The 12,113-nt window shown below is 42.0% G+C and overlaps 1 protein-coding gene across 4 annotated transcripts; it reads left to right on the top strand.

The window, feature by feature from the left end:
- Positions 1 to 656: 656 nt before the first annotated feature.
- raver1 (ribonucleoprotein, PTB-binding 1) lies at positions 657 to 11,162 on the top strand. Of its 4 annotated transcripts, none has more exons than XM_088437065.1 (14): positions 657 to 1,027; positions 1,911 to 1,977; positions 2,813 to 3,282; positions 4,875 to 5,066; positions 5,152 to 5,272; positions 5,332 to 5,432; positions 7,031 to 7,113; positions 7,305 to 7,470; positions 7,933 to 8,014; positions 8,088 to 8,224; positions 8,330 to 8,401; positions 8,497 to 8,619; positions 8,799 to 8,864; positions 9,969 to 11,162. In XM_088437065.1, the coding sequence occupies exons 1-14, from the start codon at positions 698 to 700 to the stop codon at positions 10,113 to 10,115; spliced, it is 2,157 nt and encodes a 718-aa protein (XP_088293191.1). In that variant the 5' UTR covers positions 657 to 697; the 3' UTR covers positions 10,116 to 11,162. The 4 variants fall into 4 exon arrangements, with proteins under 4 accessions (XP_088293191.1, XP_088293190.1, XP_088293189.1 ...); XM_088437064.1 differs by having other exon boundaries at positions 7,028 to 7,113; XM_088437063.1 differs by having other exon boundaries at positions 660 to 1,027; positions 7,031 to 7,109; positions 7,307 to 7,470.
- The last annotated feature ends 951 nt before the right edge of the window (positions 11,163 to 12,113 follow it).

Genomic DNA, 12,113 nt, shown 5'->3' with positions numbered 1-12,113 from the left:
ATAATACATGTAGTTAAATAAAGCTGCACTTCGTCAAACCCAGTATTGTGACCAATATTTGGACAAATTGTTTCATATTCTACTCGCACTATTTGAGCAAAGGGATGGAACTATCCTGGAAGTGTGATAATTAAGTTGGTCGTGCCATTTCAAACTTTGACATGATGTCACCATCTGGGTTAAATTTCTGCCCTCTCGTATCTTCTTTCAATTATGTAAAATGGTTTTGATGTAAACATCACAATACTACTAAAATATGTGTATGATGAAAGCCAACAATTTTAGCATATATTTTACTTTACGATATTATTTTGATTACTCAAATCATTACTCCCCCCCACCCCCATAAAACAATAGTACCGGTGTTAGTGGGAATCTACTTCTTGAATCTTTTAAAAATGACAGGCCAATATATTTTAAATAAAAGTTAAGTGAACAAGATAAATTTAATAAATTTGACGAATTAAGAAAATATTCAGCAGAATTCAAAACAAGGGGTGAAATGTCGCATCTGTACCACTGACTACATTTCGGCCGTTTTAGTTTTGGTCACACGCAATCACATCTAGCCCCTCCCACTGACGTCACGCGCCTCTCGTCCTATCGGAGACGGCGGTGGACCCATGTGTGTATTGTTTAAACTGCTCAAATGCGACTGGCTTTTCCAGAGTAACCAAAACTTCCACCAAGTCGAGCGATGGCGGCCGTCGTGTCTGTGAGCGCAAACGGCAACGAAGAAAACACAGACACGGCGCTCGGCTTCGTCCCCCGTCCGCCCCACGAAAATTACGACCTCGCCGCACCCGCCGACCAAGATAAGTGGAGGTCCGGAGAGCGACGGCATCCAGAGCTCCACGCCGGTGATGAGGTCCCGACAGCGGGACGCGAGGGTCAGCGGAGGGCCGACCAAGACTTGACACCGCTGAGCCCCCAAGAGATTCAGAGCCGCTTGGAGAGAACTCGACGGGAGTTTTACAACCGAAGGAAGATTATCATCAAAAATCTGCCGCCTGACGTCAGTAATCAGGTAATGATTCCAACTTTTAGTGATTGAGTGACAGGGGTCGTTTGGCTAGTGTTAACCTAGCCGTGTCATGCTATTCTTGTTAGCTCGTTGGCCATCAAACACAACAGTAGTTTATCAGCGCTAATTAGCTCCCCCTTTGCCCGTATTGTGCCCCCCACCTCAAATTTTACTTTTTTTTTCTTTTTTTACCACCAACGAATTAAGTTGTTGTAAATTGTACTTGTAATTGTTTAACTTAATTCAACTCTGGTCAGTCAACTGTCAAGTGTGGCCTGAGCCGTCAGTCAGGCCTCGCGAACGTCCACACCGGGGGTTTCAAATTCATTGGGACTGTTCTGTGACACTTGAGGATTCATCATACTTCAAATATATAACAAATAATAGGTATTTATAACTTTGACGGTGCCCCAAACTCAGCCAAATTGAACCTCATCAACTAGTTTGATAAACTCATGATGTCATACACTCCCCCTCTTGTTTTTGGAACGTGCCTGACTCGTGGGGAGCGATGGGGCCTGCGGGCGATACCATTGTTTAGGAAATGGGGGTGTGATAGTAGTTAGTGGGGTTTCGAGATGCGAGTTTCGTTCGAACAAAAGGTGGAAGGCGTGAGGACAAAACGCTTCAGAAAGTGCTCGACAGCATCGCCGGTCGTGAATGGACAAACGCAGCGTAGAACAATTTTCTCCCGTCAACAAAGAGGCAATCATTGGCCCTTGTTACCCACTGATCATGAACACAAAGTAAAGAATTCATATAAGATGACGGCCGCTAACCACCAGAATGTATATTTATTCATGCTTTTGTTTAATTTGGACTTTCATATTTTTTATTGATTTTGTTATATTAAATATATTAATAATGTTTTCTGTTTGTTTTCCAGGAGGTTCATGAGCTGCTGGGCAACTATGATCTGAAGTACTGCTTTGTAGACAAATACAAGGGCACAGGTTAGTAAATAAGTCAAATGTATGGGTGAAAGTTTTATTTGAGTGGTAAATCACCCACTGTCAGCTAGGATGGACTCCAGCGTGGTATAGAGCGGATTGGTGGTCAATTATTATTATTATTATTATTATTATTATTAGGTATTTAAAAAATGTTTGTTAATTCAAAATGTTTCTTATTTATTGTTATAAGTTTGTTTCACAGTAAATCAAATAAGTCAACTATTTATGAAGAGATTATATTTTGTAACCAATTTCAGAAAATTGTGCGTAATTAAATCAATAACTATGGGATGCTTGATAAATCCATAGTTCAATAAAGGAGAACCAAATACATTTCCACGCAATATATCTTATATGGCCCAATGAGTTCAAATGCGGTAATCAGATTCACGCCACGATTGTGGTTTATGAATTAAGCAGCAAACTCAATATGTTTCTAATCCATTTCATGGGTGACCATTTTACAAACTGTTGACTGAAAATATAATCACATATGTGTCACATGACTGAACTCAGAAAACTGGTACGCTGTGACTCGTGAGGTTTGAACTACTGTGGTGTTGTGTGTGTGTGTATATATATATATATATATATATATATATATATATATACACACACAGTATATGGGTGGATGTGTGCACTCTCTAAAGACGATTTTAGCATCTAATGAGTTAATTAGAGCTGAGTGTTAAACATGACCTTAACCTTGATGCATCAACTTTGAAAAGCAGATGAAAAGTACCAAATCAGAAAAATATATTTTAATTGTTGCTCTGCCCAAGTACATTATTGTCTCCATTGTCTGGCTAATGTTTTATCTCCCTTGCTCACGCAGCCTTTGTGACGCTGCTCAATGGCGAGCAGGCGCAGAGCGCCATCAAGGAATTCCACCAGTGCCCGCTCCGCGATCGGGACATCTCTGTGCAGCTTCAGCCCACCGACGCCCTGCTGTGCATCGCCAACCTGCCGCGTTCCTTCACCCAGCAGCAGTTTGAGGAGCTGGTGCGCCCTTTTGGCAACCTGGAGCGCTGCTTCCTGGTTTACCGGGCGTCCAGCGGCCACTCCAAGGGATACGGCTTTGTCGAGTACATGAAGAAAGACTCCGCGGCCCGGGCCAAGTCGGAGCTGCTCGGGAAGCAGCTGGGCTCGCGCATGCTCTATGTGCATTGGACCGAGGTGGGCTCGCTCACGTACCCGCTGCTGCATTCAAAGTGTATCTGCGTGGACCGCCTGCCTCAGAGTGTTGTGAGCGCCCAAGACATCCGCAACGCTCTGGCTGATGCCCAACCGCCAGTCTTCTGTCAGGTCAGACTCGCCACATCGACCTGGCATTAAAAACCCGTGTCACTTCTCGAAAGTGGCCAGACTAAGTACCAGTCAAAAGTTTGGAAACGCTCTTGCTTTTTCTTCCTAAAAATAAAACTGTCCAGTAAGTATTCATGCCTATTATTTACCATTATGAATAAATATTAATGGAATTATTTGTTAAGCATAAAACGTTCATCAAAGAACAGAAATACAAAATGATTTGTACTTAACATTCTTTAAAGTAGTGCTCCAACTATTGCTTATTTTAATCAAGTAATTTGTTCATCTGCCATCAATCAATCGAATGATTACAAAAAATATATTTTTAAAATTATTAATAAGGCCAATTGAATTTTTTAAATAGACAGTGCAATGCCCTGATTTTTATTATTTTTATTTTAATAATTCTGTGACTTATGCCTGTAATATGCATGCAAAATGGGCAAAAGTTGTTTACCAAAATAAAAGTATTTGTCATCATTCTAATTGACCACAATGATCATCTGATATTATAAAATGTGGCAGAAACGTGAAAGTTTTGTCTCTAAAGGTTTGATTACCAAAAATAATTAGCGATTCATTTGAGTAGCTAGTGTCGATTAATCACTGTACCTCTACTTCAAAATCTCTACTTTTTTGCCAATTAACAATTTATTACATCTTTTATTTAATGTGACTGGTGCTTTGTGACCTTGATGACTTTCACTTCACAGACTTGTATAATCAAAAGTTAATATTTTGAATTTCTTGAACACGTAATGTGTTTAGAACATTTGATATTGAAGGTGTTTCCAAAATGTTGAATGCTACTGAGTTTGGCCGATGATAGGTGTTTTATAGATATTCATATTGTTAAAAAAAAATCTGCTTTTAATGTCGCCAGAAGTTCACAAAAGCTGATACAGCCAGGCTGAAATTCGAACTGAAGGTCTTGGGGTTAGTTAATGTTTCACATCCACATGGTGGTGTGGAAGGCAATTCAAAGTTCCACAAATGTGTTCCTTTGACTTGGCCTTTTGTACCTATTTCATAGCCATTATGGATAATAGCGCCCCCTGCTGCTATGGCATGTACTTCATAGCTTGCTAATGCATTTTCATGTGGGCTGACAAAAATGTGTACATTTGACCTATTTATATGGTGTGCTTGAAAATCCATTGGTCGTCCCTCATTGCTATTCACCTTTAGCCCAGAATGCATATGGCCATCCCGAGCATTGCTGGTTGCCATGGCGATGACCGCCTGACTCCCCAGGTGGTGTCATTCAACAGATGTTTCTGGAATGACTGTGTGTGTCTCTGGAGCACATGTATGCGCATTCTTTTTTTCTGGTCATTTACTTTTCATTCTACACATAAGAATGGTTGAATGAGGTTCTAGCTAGTTTGACTTTAGTTTATTTTTATTTTCACAGTCGTAACCAACCAGATACTCGTGTTTTCATACATTGATCTCTTGTTTTATGGTCGTTAGCAGTGTTTCCTTGCGCTTGTAACAAAGCTGAACAAAGGATAGACTGATTTACTTCGGATATATATTTAAACATAATCAAGAGGGAATGTTTTAATGTTTTATTTTTTTCCCCGCAGTTGGCACAGGGACAAGATGGAAATTTTCGCCGCTTCGCAGTGCTGGAGTTTGCCACAGCTGAGATGGCCGAGGAAGCTCAACAGCTGTCAGATGGCCGTTTGGTGGGAGGCACGCACATCAGGGCATCTTTTTGTGCCCCGGGTCCACCCGGCCGCAGCATGCTCGCGGCTCTAATTGCAGCTCAAACCATGGTAAGTCAAGAAAACCTGAAAGTGGGAAATAATCCATCGTTGAATTTTTTTTAACAGATGGAGGCTTAATTGTTTGTGCGCTCAGTCTGTGAACAGGGGCAAGGGTCTCCTCCCGGACCCCACCGCCATGCAGATCCTGTCGGGCCTCAACAACCCGGCTGCCCTCCAGATGCTGCTCAACCCGTTGTCACAGAGTCACAAACAAGGTGACAAGGTCTCACTTTGTCTCCGTTTGTGCCACTTGGTCTCACGGTTTGCCGCGCAGGTCTCCTTGGGGCAGCCCCTGCCGTGCCGCTGCTCGCCAACCCGGCCCTCCCTGCCATGCTGCTCCAACTGCTGCTACAAAATCAGGCGAAAGCCCAGCAGGTGCCAAACCCTCCCCTACCCTCCCGAAACCTCTCTGTCCTTAAGCACTCAGACAGTTTTGATTCATCCTTACAACACCCACCCTCTTGTCTCCTTCACACTTTGCCATCAGCAAGCCTTTCTGGGAAATCCTCTTCTTTGGGCTCAGGTGCTGTACAGTTACGAAGGCCCTCTAGTGCCCTGTGTGAGTGCTAATGGTGTTTGTGCCTGACTGACCGTGTGAAGTGCTTTCTTTCTTGTTCACCCCCCCCCCCCCCCCCCCCTCCAAAAAAAAAAAAAAATAACACCTTCATGTAACACACTAGATTATGCACTCACCTGCTGCTTCATTAGGTATGCCTGCTGCATCTAATGAGATTGAAACAAGAGCTGGGGCAAACAAGTGTGCCTTTTGAAAGACACTCATTATCAATTGAGAGAGAAGCTACTATAATATCGCCCTGAGACCCAGCCTGTTCATTTGTGTCCACTGTATTGGACTTTGGTTTGTCTTTTTGACTCATTGGAGCGACCTTGCTGAGTCCTTTTCTGCTCAGTAGAGAAGAGCTTGGCCATTCAAATGATGTCTCGTGTTTGTCTTGTTCTGAGAAAAAGGATGCAAATGATTATAGGCTGAGTCTTTAGTTTCATAACAAATTGATGAATTGCAACTGGTTCAAATTTTGACAAGAGCCCTCCACAAGTCACATCACACCTCTAGCAGAAATGTCATAATTAGAGCAGATGAAAATTCCGCCATTGGCGGCTAACATCTTAGCTAAAGGCAACAAAAAAGGTTCAGTTCTCCAGTCTCATTTAGTCTTCTTTCCCACACGGCTTGACTTTTTATAGCCCTGACTGTCGTTTTGCTTGACATCTTCTCCGGGACGCACTCTGCTCCGCATTGACACCGCTCCTTGCATGGCAGCTCCTTCTGCCATAACGTTCAAGACGGTTCAACAGAGCAGTCATTTTCCGCTCAGCAAAAACAGCTGCAAAAATATCTGCCATGGCGGCATTCCATTAAAGCTGACTTATTCCTCAACACAAAATAGCGCTGTTGCAAACATGCTGCCGTGAAATTGCAACCATCAAATGTTGCTATTCAAGAACCGTCATAGCCAAAAACTGGCCAAAATGAGCCAAAATGGGTACAATACACAAAAAATGACACAAGAAATAAAAATGCTAATTAAAGAGGAAAAAATAGCATAGCTGCTGTAACTGGTCTCAATCTCAAATTTCCTATTCATAATACAAAAAAAATCGTAGGTTGATAAAACAGATTTGATTTGATATTGTTCATCTAAATTGGTGAAGGCTTTTTAAAGCTATTTTTTCAGACACTTTAGCATTGTTCCAAATGTTGACTGGTGAGTGCATATACATCACAGCTTGGAGGCATGGGTTTTTAAGTAGATGTTTTTAGTGTGTGTTTGTTTTTTTTAAATATCTCCATATTATCAGTATTAATGGCCACATGCTAACAGAGAGGTGGTGAGTATGTAATGGTTCAGTGTGCTTGCGTGGTGTTATATTGAAGCACTTTTCCACCGCTGCACTGCTTGTGACCTTCCTGTGCCACTCAGCCTCTGCTCTTTCGGTACTCTGCCCAGCAGGCAGGACTCCTGGCGGAGAATCCTCTGGCCCCACTGCCCGTCCAGCAGGGAATCCATCTGCTTGGAGATTTGCCCCAAGGTCCGAAACTGTCCCAATGTCACTTATTGGATTAATTTATAAAATTAACTAATTCGCTGCCTTTGACGAGTACGGACGTCAAAAGATCCATTGTAACTGGACAACTATATAAGTAAAAACGTCATTTTAACTGAGCTCTCTGTGTATTTAGTGTATATACTGTATGTGTGTGTATATATGTATTTGGTCCCCCCCAGGTCTGGACCCGCTGCCCTCAATGAAGCCAGCGCCTTTAAGCAGAGCGATGGTAAGAGATCAGGAGTCTCCCAGCTTCCCACAGACTCCCTCTCCCACTCTGCAGGGTCTGTCTGTGCCGCTGCTGGGCGGCATGATGGCGCCAGACGGCCTCGCGGCGCAAACGGTGAGGCCCCACCGCACGGCAACCCGCGAAACGTCATGCCTCATTTGCCTGTTTAATCTTCTGTAATTCCCCCTGCGTAGACTCACAACCACCTGATGCGCGTTTAAAATGGCCTCTATTAAAGATAGAAAATGAGCCTGTAGTCTTTGGAATATGAAATAACTTTTTAGCCTTCGTTAAATGCATCAGTTTTCTTTTCAGTCTGTTAAGGGCACGGCTCAACTGATTAAATTATGGCTCTTCAGACATCAGACAAAACATGAAACGTGAAACATAATTAGTCGTAAATGTGTTCAATGACTTGTTCAACTACTCAGAGTGTTTTGTTTTGGGTTTTTTTTAATCAAGAAAGGTTGACAAACATCGACATGGACAAAATCGTCATTTTTTGGCATTTGACAATAAAAGAAGATAGTTATGATTCAGGTGTGGTCAACATTAATTTGCATTCTTTTCCCCCAGGTTTCCATCATAGGTAATCCGACCAAAGATGTGACTCCTCCCCAGAATTCCTTTCTCTCCGTGAACAATGCATTTCCCTCAGGTGAGTATCTCCAAATTGTTGCCGTGTTCTTTTGAGTCCAAAGGTTCTCTTTACATAAACTCCTCCGCTCCAGGACTTACCTGCAGACCTCACCCGTACCGGAAGAGACCCACGCTAAGTAATGTGTCCAACCAGCACCTCAACATGCACCCCAGCTACAACCTGCGCTACCAAGACTCTTACCATGCTGAATATCCTCCTCTCCAGCAGGTAATGTGTTTTAGCTATAGCTCTTGATCTCCTCCAGGTTTAGACATTTTCCATCCTAGTCAGTCGCTAAGTTCTTCAACGTGATTTGTGTGTGTGCGTGATCAGGATCAAATGCAACACTTGTACGAGGAGCAGGAGAATCAGCATCTGGGTGACTTGACAGGCTACGGACAGCAGGTAGCGCCGAGCTTTAATTATCTGAACGATGTGAAATGGATGGCGCCTTGACAGCGGCGTGACACCGACATCCCGCCCCCTTCTGGTTCCGACAGCTCGCTCGTCCGTCAGACTTGAGCCAGCGCCACTTCACTTTCCCGCCCAGCCCGCCCCCGTCCTCGTATTTCAGCTCGGACGCTTCCGATAATGGCTGCCTGCCTCCTGGCCAGCTCAACAGGGTGAGTCCAAAGCGGATGTCACTTTTTATTTATTTTTCTTCTTTTTAAGCCTTCTCTTTAATGCAGCACTATTGATTTTTTTTTTTTTTTACTTGTTGTGAAAAGGCCACGTTCAATCACCACTGCAGATGTTTGTGTACCAAAGCGTGCACATTCAAAGTACATTTGTTTGTCCTCAGGCTGTGGGGATGCCTCCTGTGAGCCACACTTCTGACTACCCTCCAGGACTTGTCAACACTATGAAGGTAACTTTTTTTTTTTTTTTTTTTTTTAACATAATAATGAAGGAGAATCAAAGAGCGCAGACCTTGGCAACACCTAAAATAACACCATGATTAAATAATGTTTGTCTTGGAAATCAGGACAGCCAACCACTAGGGATTGCAATCAAGTGTGCTCTAGACTAGACAACCTTGTAAAAGAAAACTGCTTTACCAGCAAGAGAATAGAGTTACAAAAAATGGGCTGAGGTATATCCATTTTATTTTAAACATCTAGTGGAAAAATAACCCGAATTAACGACCAAAAATGTATGCAGTGGGAAAACAGGTTGATAAAATAGTCATAAAAATGATGAAATACAAATGAAAACAAATGTTACCTAATTATGAGTTAGGAATGTTCAGTCAGCGCTTTTCAGTTTGAGAACTGGTTCTTTGTGTTTTGCCTCAAGTGTAGTCCTCAAACAGTGGGGCAGGCCCCCCCTGCATGACCCCAGGGAAAAGGCTTTGTTTTAGCCATGTACAGTGTATTTGCAATGAAGAGAATAAAAAAAGATTGCCATTTTTTTTTTTCAGTTTTAGACTAAGCTGTAAATGAAGTTATTGAAAGATGATTTAAGGGTATGTTGCTTTTATGCATTTGTTAATGATGAAAAGGGGTGGAGCTTTGCAAGATATAATTGAGAAGCACTTACTGAATTAAATTTTAAACTGCACCGGTTTCCTGTGACAAACATTAAAATACAGTAAAGGTGGGTAAAAAGGTAAGTTCAAATGCAGGCTTAATTTGAACACTGTATTTCATTGTTAGCAATGAAGGTGTAGAATATTTGATAATTACTGCTTTAAGAGTTTTTAAAATCGTATGGGATCTGTGAAGTAATAATGACAGGTTCGGGTGTAAATTAATGTGATGGTGCCAGAAGTGTTTGGTTTTAGCTTTTCAATCTGGTCCGTGCACCTTCCGTGATTTATGCGTCCACTCCTATCGCAAATCGACAAAATGGCCGCACCCGGGGGAAATTTCTCAGTTCTCGGAGCCCCGACCCCCATTGGATTAAATAAAAGAAGTCAGTCCGTGCCATAAAGTGTCCCCCCTGAACGCCTCCCTTTCCGACCCCTCTTTAGACCCCCATCGGGAGCCACAAGCGCGTCTTCTCTCGCCTCATCCCGTCTCCGGAGCCGAGCCCCGAGGGCGGTTACGTGGGCCAGCACTCCCAGGGCCTGGGCGGCCATTACGCTGACTCCTACCTGAAGCGCAAGCGCATCTTCTAAAAGAAAGAACCAAAAACAACAGCAAATGGCACCGTGAGAAGCCGCATTGCGACTTCATCTCTTACAGGGACTTCCAATTCGTTCCCATTGGAATTCATGCTTGTTATTTTTCCCCCCTTTCTCGTGTTGTATTTGTATATAGAATTTTAGTGCGTTGACCATTTGTTTTTTTTTAATTAATATTTTTTAATTAGCTCATTCAATTTCTTGTTGGCGACCGTGTTTACCAGCAGGGACTTTACAAAGCTAAGCTAATCAAGTCACTTTTTTTTTTTTTTCCCCTTTTTGTTTTTTGTGTGGCGTGTAAGCAAAAGAAATAAGGCAAGTATTTTGACTGTCACTGAAGTGATGTCTTTTACTATATTCAGACAGTCTTGTACTTTTGGGACCTAACTGTTTTGTGGTGCCCGCTTTCCTTGCGTTCCACCCAACACTGCTGCCTTTACATTAGAGTTAAAAAGAAAAAAATCTTCCCGAATTGTTCCATGTCATTTTCTTGTCACCCTTGGAGTTGTCTTGTCCCCGCGTCACTAGTTGAGTGCATTTGAAGCACACTTATCGCAATGCTCGTTGTTTGAAAGTTTTTACGCGATTACATGTCGTTAAGTGGTTCCTCTGGCAGTTCAAACAACACACTATTCTTTTGTGTATTTTTTTTTCTTCTTAAATCGTATTTTACTTAAAGTGAACAGTTTGATCGTGAAGAACCCATTACCTCCTCGCAAGAAGACGACTGACTATTAAGCCTCGACGCCGTTCCTGCCCAGTATTGGCCGTTATCGCCTCTGTCTTTTATTTGCCGTGTAAATAGTTTGATACCTTTCTCTCTCCCACCAAAATGTTTGTCTGCCGCAACCAGAATATCCTTTGGTTCGCTACTCATGATTGAATCTGCAGCTTGTTGTTCATAGACCATGAGACACGGTCCAAGACTCTTGATGGTCAATCATCTCCATTGACTTGATTGTAACAGCTGTCTCTTCCATGGTCACCTCTGTAATTTGTGTGTATGTGCCAGAGAGAGAAAGTAAATGTTATTTAAACTCACTCTACTGTCACTTCATTTTTTTTTTTTTTTTGAGTGGGGGGTTGGGTTAAAACAGTTAACAATTAGACCTTTTAAAGTAAGTTTATATTACTGTGTTGTGGGTTCTTTCAAAACGGGTGTCAAACTTAGGGCCTCAGCTCGCCAGGAGGTTAAATCCGGACGACAAGATAATTGAGTGAAGCATTTTAATAAATAAATAAATAGGACCAAACATATTAGTCTGTTGTCCATAATGAGCCCTGCAAGCAAAAGTGATCAATTACCACGCTTGTCAACGACAGAAAGCGGAACATTACACTCGCATTCACGTAAGTGAAGTGTGTTTGGGGGGGGGGCTACCATCTGGACCATCACCAGGCATTCAGGTTTGGTCGGTCTTGAATTATATACAATCAGTCTTGTATTTCTTTTTAAATGTTATTTTCAGCTCAGCAGTTAGCACAACCCGGTCCGTATTTGACGTGACATGACCTCTTGGTGAGTTTTCAACTTTTTTGTTCATGTATGTTATGTGGGTGCCATCAGGTGTCCAAAATGATTCTACAGCACTATTTTATTGTTTTGTTTTTTTTCTTGCACTTCGCTGTACTCCTTGAAAAGTTGTATAACCACATATTTTGGTTGGGGCATCTTTCTTCCACTGGATATTTGTTTATTTATTCATGTATTTCTTTTGATGAATTAATTTTTGCATCATCTTGTGTTCCATACAAAATATATACTTAATGAACAAATGAAAAAAGATAATAGAACATTTCTATTAAAAAAAACTATAATGGGATCTATAGAGGGCAAGTTATTTTACTTAATTTAACTTAGTTACAGTTGATTGCCACTATTCGCTGGATATTGGAACTAGGCTGGCGTGCATAGTAAAAATCTACATCGAATGGGACACCAGTTGTTTGTGAATTATACAATACACATTTATTTTACCAGTCCAGCACATT

Source organism: Hippichthys cyanospilos, chromosome 16, assembly GCF_059441005.1.
Source record: "Hippichthys cyanospilos isolate Australia breed blue-spotted pipefish chromosome 16, RoL_Hcya_1.0, whole genome shotgun sequence".
Classification (NCBI taxonomy): Eukaryota; Metazoa; Chordata; class Actinopteri; order Syngnathiformes; family Syngnathidae; genus Hippichthys; species Hippichthys cyanospilos.
The sequence above is the reverse complement of the archived record's forward strand: the minus strand, read 5'-3'. Positions and strand labels throughout refer to the sequence as shown.